We start from the raw sequence: 12,500 nt of genomic DNA, 5'->3' as shown, positions 1-12,500 counted from the left end.
ATTTTTATTATTTAATAATTATTAGTTGTTCTTTACTTTACTTCGTCCCTTTTTCATCTAAGGAGGGGGAGTGAGAGAGCGATTGTGGTGTTTAGCTTCCTAACACGGTAAAACCACCAGACTCCTGCCCCAGCAGCAGGAATGTGACTGTGGCCAGGACTGTGAGGTCACTTCTGTCTCTGCACTTGATAGGGCAGCAGCAGGAACGTGTCTCAGAAAGGGACTGGGAGGTCACTTGTGTCTGGAGGTGGCAGGTCAGCCTTGACTTCTCCCTGGGATCTGCACTTTTGGGCTGACATCTGGCAGTGGCCCTGCTAGGCCAGCAGAAGGCACCTGCTTGGCATGCTGACTGGGGGATCCCCTCTGCCTCCAGACCCAGGAGGACCCAGGCAGAAAGAAGGCCCCAACATGGGTTGTCCTGTCCCTTCTGCTTGAGTCCATGACTGCATAGCAGCAGGCACAAGGCTTGGCTGTGTCTCCACAAGAAGCTGCAAGGCCAGCAGCAGGCCCCTGGCTTGGAAGCTGCTGCTGAGGTGACTTGTGTGTGGTTTGCTGAGAGGCCGCAAGTAGCCTGCTGGGTTGGGATGCCTACTTCAGGAGTGGTTTCCACCCTGCTGGAGCTTTCTTTGGTAGTAGGAAAGAGCAGAAGAAAAAACTTCCACAGAGTGCACCTTGGAAGTTAAGCATTGGCCACAAGGAGGAAGAAATGTCCCTGAAAGTATATTGCTGTGGTGCCAGAGGTCACGCTCTGATTAGACCGTCACTTTGTCTTTCAAGATGAGGGCTCACGAGACATCAGTGAAAGCAAGGCATGAAAGCAAGATGGTGAACTGAGATTGGTGTCTGCAGACTTCAAGGAAATAGGTCAGACTGTGGCACATGATAGGAAAGCCTGCAGAGGGGAAGGCAGAGGGTGCTGGTAGAAATGGCAGGCCCAACAGCCCTGAAATTTCTGTCCTCTTGGCTAGAGTTTATGAGGAAATATATTTTATTCATTGTGATGAGGCCTCATCGATTCCTTTCAACCCTGTGCAGCACCTTGGAGGTGTAACACCAGTGTTGTTCTCACGGCATCACACTGCCCACCACATCCCACAGACCCCAGAAAGAGTCTTGAGGCAGACGTGGGGTGCATGATCTCCTGTTGCAGTGCCTGGGGCCAACCATTGGCCCATCTGCATCACCAAAACCAACCAAGACTTTTCTCAGCACAGTGCTTTGCCTGTCTGTAACCATGGCCTCCAATTATCTGCCCTAACAAGGCCCTGGGAAGGCTTTGTTAGTAACAGCCCTCAGTGGGGCCCATTAATACTCCAAGTCACTTCAGCTTTTCCTTCTGACTTTACTTTCTCTAGCAGTCGCATCATTCCCCTCTCAGTACCTGAGCTTCATAGACTCAGCACCAAAATACACCATGGAACTCATTAAAATGCAGAAACTCCTAACATCTCTTTGATAGTTTTCTTCAAGCCTTCATTCCTTTTGCAGCTAATTGCAGAGCTGCAAGATGTAATTAAGGAAGATTTCAAAGAGCAACCAATAAAAAAAAATTTCTTGTTTCAAAGGCTGAATTTTGCTGCATTTCAGTTTTGAACATCATTCTCGTATTGCTATTCATCCAGGGTGATTTCTTTGGAGGACTCCATCGGGAAGAAAAGCAGTCTGGAGGTCTGACACCTCCACTGCCAACAGCGGTCTTTGTCCCTCTTAGTGCAGCCCAGCCCAGAACATGAAACCCTTTCTAAGACAATTCAGGGGTTCCTTGGGAAAGAATTAAAGTATAAAATAAAAAATAAATAAAATAAAATAAAATAAATAAAATAAAATAAAATAAAATAAAATAAAATAAAATAAAATAAAATAAAATAAATTTGAAATGACCGTAGGATCCTGAGAAATTCAGCTGGAATCTCAGTAGACACCTGGACATCCATAGTCTCTATTGGGTCTTCTGTGGAAAACTGAGGAAGAAAATTAAAGAAAATATATCTTCAAGTGGCTGTAGCTCTACCCATGAGCTTGGCCACTTTTGGGAAAGTGTCCCTTTCCCCACACAGAAACCTACATTGAGTAGAGTGAAAAGACCTGCCCAGTCAATAGAGTAGGGCAAAGTCCTTCTTCCTGTGCTATAGATGCAGAAGGCAAAAAGAATTGCATTGTGCCTGACACTACTCTGGGACGTGTCACCCAGGTCAGGCAACTTTACCTTAGTGCTGACAAGTCCATCACTAAACCACACTCCCAAGCTCTACATCTACACCTTGGCTCTCCAGTCGATGACCCAGCTCATGGATGGCAATCAGGGAGTCTCGGTTAGCGTGACGCTGCCTCAGGTGCACCACCATGGTAGCCATTGGCACCTGCTGTTCTTCAGCCCTCAGCAAACCCCCAACAGAAGGATTCTGTGGAAGGCCAAGAAAGGTAGACTCCAGTACAGTTATCTCTTGGGATGCCCCTGTCACTCCATAAATACAGGTGGGTTCTACCTCTTTCTAGCTTGATGGTATTAGGGTACTCTGTGGTCCAGAGGAGCCTGACACATTTGTGGGTCTGTTGTGCCAGGCCATTAAATATACACAGTCCAGTAAACCAAATTGTCCCTTTCCTCCCCGCCTTCCCCTGGCTAGAAAAAAGACCCTTCTAGTCCTGCTCATAGTATTTATTACATTGTTTGGTAGACGGCCCAATGGAAACACATCCCAGCACGGCAGGGGAGAGGGCACTGACAGCCAAGGGATGCATTTCGGTGCAGGATTTGGGGCCCAGTGGAGACAAGGAGTCAAGGCAGTGGGTTTGAGGAGGCCAGCAGAAGCAGCCCAAGGGGTGGTGCTGCTGGTGAGGACATGTTTGTGCCAGCAGCCTGAGTTGGCAGCAGCTGTGCGCAGGCGAGGGGAGGCCAGGAAGCGCATGGCAAGAGCGCTCCTGCCAGCAGAGCCAAGGCCGGGGCCAAGGCCAAGGGCAGAGGCAGGCCCAGGGCAGGGGGCTGCAAGGGCCATGCTGAGCTCCCTGCTCCTGCAGCAGCCACCCTGGCCTTCAGTAGACGTGCTGACAGGCTGCGGGGAGGGGACGAATGCCCTGGGTCCCCTTCCTCCTCTGCCCAGGTCAGCAAGGGCCCAGAGCGGCCTCCTCTCCCCTGCCCCTGCAGCTCTGGGCTCCCTTCGCGCAGTCCTGGCTCATCAGCACCAAGCCCTGCTGGGAGCCCTCCCCTGCATGCTGCCACTGCTCCCTGACGCTGCTGTTGCCCTCTGCCGGGCACTGCCCAGCCCAGCTCAGCCCCTGCCCACCTCTCCCCACCTCCCTGACCTTGCTTGCTCACCCAGTCTTTTGGTCTTTTCCACTTGTTCACTGAAGGCCTCTGAGACTTTTGTGCTGTTACCCAGCTTTGTGCCCTGGCATTGCCGAGCTCCCTTTAGCAAATGCATCCTTTGGCTTAACTTTACTGTGAAGATCCACTCACTGCCCACCCAACACAAGACACTCAATATCCCAGGAGAAGCCTTAGGATATCCTGGTGGCTCCAAATACCTCCTTGATGCCACCGGTCCTCTCACGTTTCAATCCCAAGAAGCTGCTTCTTGAAGTGTCAGGTTCTCCAGGGGCACTGGGCATCCACCAGTGACAACTCAGTCCAGCCCTCGCTCCCTCACCCAAAACCTGGTGCCCCCATGTCGCTGTGTCCAGGTGAAACCCAAGTACAAGACCGATGCCTTAAGCCTGGCTTTCCCTGATTGTCTTCTGCACTCCAGATTGGGAAGAAGAGCACTAAGCATGAGCAACTTCATTTTATTAACAAGATACCAGAACAGAGGCCAGGTGTCATTTAGGGATAAACACATTCAGAGAAAGCCTCTGGGTCACACAGAGGACTGGTCATCTGGAAAAGAGGAATGAAAGCAAACATCTAACTGGAAAAAGAATTTTAAAGAATGCTATACCTGAAGCTCACAAACTGCCTGAGATTAACGTGAGTAAAACCAGAAAAGTGAGATAGCCAATTTATTGCTAAGTAAATAAAATCAGTTTCTTCAGTGTGGCTTTCAGCTCCTGGTTCTTCATGCTGTAGATGAGAGGGTTCAGTGCTGGAGGCAGCACCGAGTACAGAACTGCCATCACCATGTCCAAGGATGGGGAGGAGATGGAGGGGGGCTTCAGGTAGGCAAACATGACAGTGCTGACAAAGAGGGAGACCACGGCCAGGTGAGGGAGGCATGTGGAAAAGGCTTTGTGCCGGCCCTGCTCAGAGGGCATCCTCAGCACTGCCCTGAAGATCTGCACATAGGACACCACAATGAAAACAAAACAACCAAATGCTAAAGAAAAACTAAACACAATTGCCCCAACTTCCCTGAGGTAGGCATCTGAGCAGGAGAGCTTGAGGATGTGGGGAATCTCACAGAAGAACTGGTCCACAGCATTGCCATGGCAGAGGTGGAGAGAAAATGTGTTGGCTGTGTGCAGGGCTGAATAGAGAAAGCCACTGCCCCAGGCAGCTGCTGCCATCTGGGCACAAGCTCTGCTGCCCACGATGCTCCCGTAGTGCAGGGGTTTGCAGATGGCAACGTAGCGGTCATAGGCCATGATAGTTAGAATTGAATACTCTGAAGCAAAGAAGAAGACAAAAAAGAGAACTTGAGCAGCACATCCTTGATAGGAGATGGTCCTGGTGTCCCAGAGGGCATTGGCCATGGCTTTGGGCAGAGTGGTGGAAATGCAGCCCACGTCCACGAGGGCGAGGTTGAGGAGGAAGAAGTACATGGGGGTGTGGAGGCGGTGGTGGCAGGCTACGGCACTGAGGATGAGGCCGTTGCCCAGGAGGGCAGCCAGGTAGATGCCCAGGAAGAGCGCGAAGTGCAGGAGCTGCAGCTGGCGCGTGTCTGCGAATGCCAGCAGGAGGAACTCCGTGATGGAGCTGACATTGGACATCTGTTATTTCTGGTCATGAGGTCCTGTACAAGGAAGACAAAGGCAGTGATAATGTGCCACAGACATATCGGAGTAAAAACCTTTCCATTTTCTCATTTAAAATCACCAAAATATTGCCCATTTCCAGGCAGATATTTTGAAGCTCTCTTTCACTGATTCTGCCTGAGAGTGTCTCTGGGAGCAGAGGATCCTCTGTGGGCAATGGAAGGATCAGTCCGGCACTTCAGCCAGAGGGAGTAGCATGGTAGCAACATGGTAGGAACATGGTAGGAACATGGGGTAGTCTCAGATTAAGGTTACTGCTGATATCAAAGAGATTTCCCCAGTTTTGCTCCTAGTTCACCCTACTGCAGAGCAGACGTTTGGAGGTTTAGATATGTAATTATTTGTTTTGTGGTTTTGGTTCTAGCTGCCCCACCACACCGGAGAACTGTTTCTAAGGCATAAATCCTGGGCATTCTGCTGCACTCCAAGTAAAACCCTGTGGATCCTCAGAGGCAAAGACACTGTGCCTTTAGTGTAGTGCCCCTCAGAGATGACAGCCAGCCTCTCCATCAGTGCTGGTCTCAGCTGCCCTGTGAGAGCTGCAGGAAAGTTGTACTCAGTTGTTCATCTGAAAAGAACCTGAACACTGCTGAAAGCAGAAGAATCCAGGCTCAAAGTGCCCATCTCCAGACCCCTCACCTTGTCCCCATACTCACCTTTCCCCAAACACCCCGAGGGCACACCACTGCCTCTGAAACCCCCATCCCCAGCCAGCCTGCAAACAAGACCAGCAGCAGCACGGCCAGCTGGAGAAGCCAGGAGGAATGCCAGCGTGCTGCTGCCAGGGGAGGCAAGGCCAGGGAGGGACAGACGGACACTCAGCAGACCCTCCTGTGCTGCAGCTCTGCCTGCAGATGAGTCAGTTCATGCTCATTGCAGGCAATCTGTACTCATCTCAAATTGGCTGAGACCTCCCAAAGACAGAGCACTGGGCATTGGAGGGTTCACAGCTCCTAAAGATCAGCTAGGATAAAACCTGAGAGGACCACAATGATGATGTTGGTGTAGTTTCTGGGCTGAGGTGTGGGAAGAGACTTTATGAAGTTCATTGATTCAATATTGATCTCTCACTGCAATTCTCTTGGAGTCACAGTTTGCAGTACAAACCTGACCACCTATTACCATGAAACCGGCCTCCGCTCTATCACAGGTATCTGCAAGCAGAGGCTACAGAAAAAGTCTTGCCTTTCAGGTAGTCCCTGCCCAGGTCTTTCTCTTGAAAAATCCAATTTTAAATGCCAATCTCTAATGCATTTTCTACTCCTCACTGGAGAAACAGAGAGACCCACCCTGCCAGATGCTATCAGCCATCGGATGTGCCAACTGTAGAAGACCCGTCTGCCAGAAGGCCCTGCTGCCAGAGCCTCACGGTGTCAGGAGCCTGCAGATGTGTCCTGCCACACGCTGACCTCTGTTGTTGTGCTCCTCAGTGCCTCTAAGCCCTCTCTCCTTCTCTCCTGTCTGTGTGCCAGCTGCGGTCAGAGCCCCCAGCCCCGCTGCGCTGTGCAGAGGAGCTGCTCCTGGCCACAGCTGTCTCTCTGTAGTGCTGCTCGCTTACCAGGAGCTCTGCTTGGGCCCAAGAGCCCAGCCCAGCTCAGCAGCACAGCACCCGACCATGGCATCGCTTGCTCTGTGCCATTGGTCTTCCTGGAGGTGTCCCCAGGGCCTCAGGGCTGACAGCTCCCCAGGGCAGCAGGGTCTCTGCTGGGGTGTGGTGTCTGAAGCAGCCTGAAGTCTTCGCTGGCTGCTCCTTGTTATATTTGGTTGAGACTAATTTTAGAAGTGTGATTTATGCTATTAAAGTTTGATTGTCGAACGTGAGAACATATGTTTCCCTCCCTTAACTCCTATTGTGTTCCCAGTGTATTGCAGGACACCTCAGCCATGACTGCCAGGGATCATTTCACCCCTCTGAATGTGTCCTAACAAGAGAGGGGGAAACTGAATGCTCTAAAAGTTTTCCCAAGAAGGGAATTGGACACTAAGACAGCATTTGTTGAGTTTTCCCAGTAACACACATGGAAGATCTTCTACCCATACACAAATCTCTTCTTCCTCTCTCACATGACCAGCACGGTGACTGGGATGTGGAACACCCTCATCACTCAGCTGGTGCCTGTCACCAAACACCTGCAGATGCCGTGTTTCCTTCTGGGGACCATGCTCTACGGTCATCCCTGGGCTGTATGCCATCCCTGTTCTCTGCAAGGCTCGAGTACTGGAAGGTCTGGCTCCAGAAGGCAGCTGTACCTGAACCAGGGGAATTTCTCTCATGTGCAGTAATTATTTCTTCTTCTCTACCCAGACACAGTTCTGTGGCCCCAGTGTCATAGACACCTTCTGTGGTTTTGCCTCATTGCTGGAGCTGTCCTGCAGTGCCAAGGTGATACTCACAGTCTTTGATTTCATAATCTACATTTTGGATCCGATCTTCCTCTTCCTTCTCATGTAGTTTTCAGGTGTGTGTGTGTCCTGTATTGGCAGGCCAAGGCCTTATCTACCTGTTCTTCTGTCCTCACGAGTGTCACTGTTTTCTGTGATACTGCCATCACGGTCTCTGAGAAGGCCAAATACAGCCCTCCTCAGAGATCTTAATGAAACTCTTTCCCAAGCAAACATCGTCCTCCTGGTCACTCTTCAGATTGCTTAGAGGTGGTGTGGGAAGGGTGACAGAGGTTCAAGTGGATCTGCAGATGTCATCATAAGACCTATCTCAAAGACCTTGGAAAGGACAGATGGATCAAAGACATTCCTCAGAACATGGAAATGACAGATGTCAAACTCATCTGCTAATAGGAGGGCAAGCAGAAGGATGATAAAGCCTAATCAAGGAATAAAATGCCAACCTTAGCCTTAACCCCCAAACCAGACCTAAACTGAAGTCCTCAAAGCTTGCCCTTATCCTAAACCTTGAGCAGGATCCTTAAGCAGAACACCAATCCCTCCCTCGATGCTTTGCCATTCCCTTGATCCTGGAGGGTGCCCTCTAATCCCTAAACATTAACCTGATCACCTAACCCCCAAAGCCCTCCACCATGCACACAGCACATCTCAGCTTCAACCCCACTTCTACACCTAACTTCAGCTGCTTGTCCCCTTGGGGCAGGGCAGGGACTGTGAGGTCCTGCAGCAGTCCCATGGCATTGGAAGAGGCATGTGAGGTGACAGGTATGTGATCAGATCAGAGGCCACAAGGAGGAGCTGGCTGGGAATGCTGGGATGAGGTCAGGTGTGCCTCAGGATGTGCTGGGCCTGCAGGAGGCATATGGCTGTTAGGGAGGCTGGGAGGTCACTTCTGTCTGTGGAGCTGATGGACCAGCAGCAGGAATGTGGCACAGAAAGGGACTGTAAAGGCCAGAAAAATGCACATGGCATTGAAGATGATGGTGAGTCACCTTCTGTTCTGGTCAGGTGATAGACAACAGGAAGGCTGATGGGATGGGAGTCATGCTTGAGGTACAGTTTCGGAGACCATAGAATGAGAGAATGGCTCCTGTTGGAAGGGACCTTAAAGGTCACCTAATTCAAACCCCCGGCCATTAGCTGGGATGCCCCCATGAGATCAGGTTGTCCAGGGCCTCATCTAACCTGCTCTTGATCAGCTCCAGGGATGGGGCACCTCTAAGGTCTCTCAGCAACCTCTTCCAGTGCCTCACCTCCCTCTGAGTGAAGAGTTTCCTCCTAACTTCTAATCTAAATCTCCCCTCATTTAGCTTAGAACCATTCTCCCTTGTGCTGCCGTTGTCTGGTTGAGCAAAGAGTCACTCTCCATTTTTTTTATAAGCACCTTTTAAGTACTGAAATGCTGCAAAGAGGTCACCCCAGAGCCTTCTTTTCTCCAGGCTGAACAACCCCAGCTCGCTCAGCCTTTCTTCATAGGAGACATGCTCCAGCCCCTTGATCATTTTTGTGGCCCTCCTCTGGACCTGTTCTACCAGATGCACATGCTTCTTGTGCTGGGGACACGAGTCCTGGATGCAGGACTCATCCTCAGTGCCGTAGCCTGCCACAACCGCCTCCACACCCCCATGTACTTCTACCTCCTCAACCTCGCCCTCCTCGACATGGGCTGCATCTCCACCACTCTGCCCAAAGCCATGGCCAATGCCCTCTGGGACACCAGGGCCATCTCCTATCAAGGCTGTGCTGCACAGGTCTTCTTTTTAGTCTTCTTCATTGGAGCAGAGTATTCCCTTCTCACCGTCATGGCCTACCACTGCTACGTTGCCATCTGCAAGCCCCTGCACTACGGGAGCCTCCTGGGCAGCAGAGCTTGTGCCCAGATGGCAGCAGCTGCCTGGGGCAGTGGCTTTCTCAATGCTGTCCTGCACACGGCCAACACATTTTCCCTGCCCCTCTGCCAAGGCAATGCTGTGGACCAATTCTTCTGTGAAGTCCCCCACATTCTCAAGCTCTCCTGCTCAAATGCCTACCTCAGGGAAGCTGGTCTTCTGGTCTTTAGCGCATTTTTAGCATTTGGTTGTTTTGTTTTCATTGTGGTGTCCTATGTGCAGATCTTCAGGGCAGTGCAGAGGATGCCCTCTTCTCAGGGCCGGCACAAAGCCTTTTCCACGTGCTTCCCTCACCTGGCCATGGTCTCTCTGTTTGTCAGTACAGACATGTTTGCCTACCTGAAGCCCTCCTCCATCTCTTCCCCATCCCTGGACATTGTGGTGGCAGTTCTGTACTCGGTAGTGCCTCCAGCAGTGAATCCCCTCATCTGCAGCATGAGGAACCAGGAGCTCAAGGATGCCTTGAAGAGACTCATGACTGGAGATGTTTCAAAATCAAAAACATAGCCCATTTTTTTCTGCATATGACCCACAATACATTACAGGCTCAAGGTTTGTTCTGTTATCTTTTTTGTCATTTTTCATACTCTGGAGAGCATCACCACATGCTCAGAGCTATGGGGTGCATGGGAAGGAGGTTCAGCAATAGCTGGCCAGTCCATTGCTCATTGCTCATCTCATAAAGTCTCCCTGGGAGGTAGGATGTCCAGGAGAAGAGCAGGGTCCCCTGAGGGTTCATGGGAGATGTGTAAAAGGAATCCCTTTGCTGCTGGTGCCAGCAGGCACATCATACACACACAAACAGATGAACATGAGTGAGCACAAAAGCCATCAGCCATTCCTACAAGTCTCATGAAGGCCAGTGGGGCAGACAGTGTCATGAGGTTAAGTAACATGCCCTGGGAAGGCACATGAATCCAGCTCTGAGATGTGCTTCCTTGAAGCAAGGTCCCTGTGACCATTCCTCATGCCGTGGGGCATCTCAGAGAAGGGCAGAGCAAGGCAAAGCACTGCAGGGCTGAGGTGCCTCCCAGCCTCTGGCAGTGGCTGCAGGAGCCAGAGGGACACTGCAGACACTGCAGTGCACTGTGTGTGGTGTGCAAGGCAGAGACTCGTGTCTCTCAACAGCCCTGTGTGTATGAGGAGCGTGGGAGGCCAGCTCAGATGTGGACACCTCACAGAGCGCTGCCGTTGCCCTGTGTGACTCCAGAACCAACCCCCAGTGTCTCTGTGAGATTTCTGTAACCCCCCTCTCACAGGCTCATTACAGATACCCCTCTCTGCTATGTCACACTACCCTGCCTTTCTGGACCAGGCCATCAAGCGTTTGGATCAGAGAGATTTCTGGGGACTTGGAAAAAGCAGACAGCAAACTTGTCTTCAGGAAGGACAAAAAAAAGGACTGGGAGGTTTGCAGTTGTCACCTCTGCCCATGGGAACGTGATGGGGAAAGTCCTGCCGCAGGTGAAGCAGTAGGGGAGGGCAGAGAAGGGAATGTGGTGAACCTGGATTTAGCAAGGCCTTTGCCATAGTCTCCTGGAGTCTCCCTTTAGCCACATTGCTGATATTCACACTGAAGAAGGGGATGAAGTTGGGGGGGGAGAAGTTGGCTGGACATTAGTGATACCAAGTCTTCCTCCCAGATAGTTAGCAGCAGCACCCTTCAGTCATGGGCACTTGGGCCAACACTGTTGACCCTTTTTTATCTCCCTTTGTGTTGGCATGGAGCACTTTTCCAAGTCTTGATCTCTTCAACATGAGTTATTCTTTAACTCAGTGACTTCTTACCTTGGAGTTCTGCTTGAAGAGTGGGAGGTGGAGGAAGAAGAAAAAAGAAAAAAAAAAAAAGTTGGGAAATATCTTTTGGTAAATGTTTGCATAAGACTATTCACAGAAAAAGCCTACTTTGGTAGATAATACTTGTCCACAGTGCTGTCAATAATAAATAAAATAAATAAATAAACAAATAAAATAATAATAATAAAAAACCTATGAGACTAAATCAAGAGAACTCATAGAAAAATAAAAAGCTGGTGGTGTTGCCATAAAAGACTCTTTCAGCTGTTACTTAGAGACCTTTTATGCACAGGTTCCCATTTTTTCCTAGATCTACTTTCGTGGCTGGTTTTCATTCTCTATTCAGAGGTGGCCACTGCCTCCAGGATGCCCTGGGGTAGCCAAGGAACGCAGATGGGACAAGTGACGAGAGGGAGCACTTTTGGAGCGCAAGCTGAGGGGCATGAACTGAGGCTAGGCCCTACAGGGGCTGTAAAGGGCTGCTAAGCAAAGAATCACAGAACTGCTCATGTTGGAAGGGACCTTAAAGATCCTATGTGGTTCCATAAGGTTCACAAACACCCAAATCTCAAGCCTGTGCCACACTGCTGCTGCCCTAGGCCTTTTACTTCAGACGTAGGCCTTTTCCTGCAGCATATACCACGTTGGTCATGGCACAAAAATACTGTTTCTACACCAGAGATCTGGAGCCTCCTTCATGTGAGGCCACATTTCAGTGTCCTTCGTGCTGCTTACAGGGTTTTGTCACATGGATGAACTGGATCACAGAATCCCAGAATCATTTAGGCTTGAAGAGAGCTCCAAGATCACCTAGTCCAACCTCTGACCTACCACTAACAAGTCCTCCACTAAACCATATCACAAAGGATCACTGAGTATTCTGAAATTCAATACCATGCTTATAATAATTATACATAATAATTATTATTATAGTTATTGTTATTACTGTTATTACTGTTATTATTACTTTGCCTCTGAAGCACAATCACAGAATCAGAGAATCATACAGCAGTTGAGTTGGAAAACACCTCGACGATCATCTAGTTCCAACCCCAATGCCAGAGGCAGGGACACCACCCCCTAGATCAGGTTCCTCAGGGCCTCATCTAACGTGGCCTTGAACACCCCCAAGAATGGAACATCCACAGCCTCAGCAAAAGTATTCCACTCCCTGGAATGCAAGTCATCAAGTCCCATAGACTTGTACTTCTTGAGCTTCTTCAGGTGGCATCAAACCTTCTCTTCACTTAAAACAGGTGGGAATTTGCACCCCCCAGCCTCTATCTATGGGTTCAGGGAATGAAAGACTTGGGAAGCCTGACTGGCAGGGAAGATTGAAGAAAAGAAGTTGTTGAGTCCTTCAGGCTTCTCCATGTCTGTCATTACCAGTTAACCCTTGTCATCCATCAGAGGGGGTACACTCTTCTTGGCCTTTCTTTTCCG

At 50.1% G+C, this 12,500-nt stretch overlaps 2 protein-coding genes across 2 annotated transcripts; one reads left to right on the top strand and one right to left on the bottom strand.

Moving 5' to 3' along the window:
• Positions 1-4,002: 4,002 nt before the first annotated feature.
• Positions 4,003-4,923, bottom strand: LOC311216173 (olfactory receptor 14C36-like; the record flags this gene model as incomplete). Its single annotated transcript, XM_084297718.1, has 1 exon — positions 4,003-4,923. One exon carries the CDS (start codon positions 4,921-4,923, stop codon positions 4,003-4,005), a length of 921 nt encoding a protein of 306 aa, XP_084153844.1.
• A 4,142-nt stretch (positions 4,924-9,065) lies between these two features.
• On the top strand, positions 9,066-9,767 carry LOC311216172 (olfactory receptor 14A16-like; the record flags this gene model as incomplete). Its single annotated transcript, XM_084297717.1, has 1 exon — positions 9,066-9,767. The coding sequence occupies one exon, from the start codon at positions 9,066-9,068 to the stop codon at positions 9,765-9,767; it is 702 nt and encodes a 233-aa protein (XP_084153843.1).
• Positions 9,768-12,500: the final 2,733 nt, after the last annotated feature.

This window comes from Netta rufina (assembly GCF_964035555.1).
Source record: "Netta rufina genome assembly, chromosome: 18".
Lineage (NCBI taxonomy): Eukaryota > Metazoa > Chordata > Aves > Anseriformes > Anatidae > Netta > Netta rufina.
Note: the sequence above shows the minus strand (reverse complement) of the source record. Positions and strands in the feature narration are given on the sequence as shown.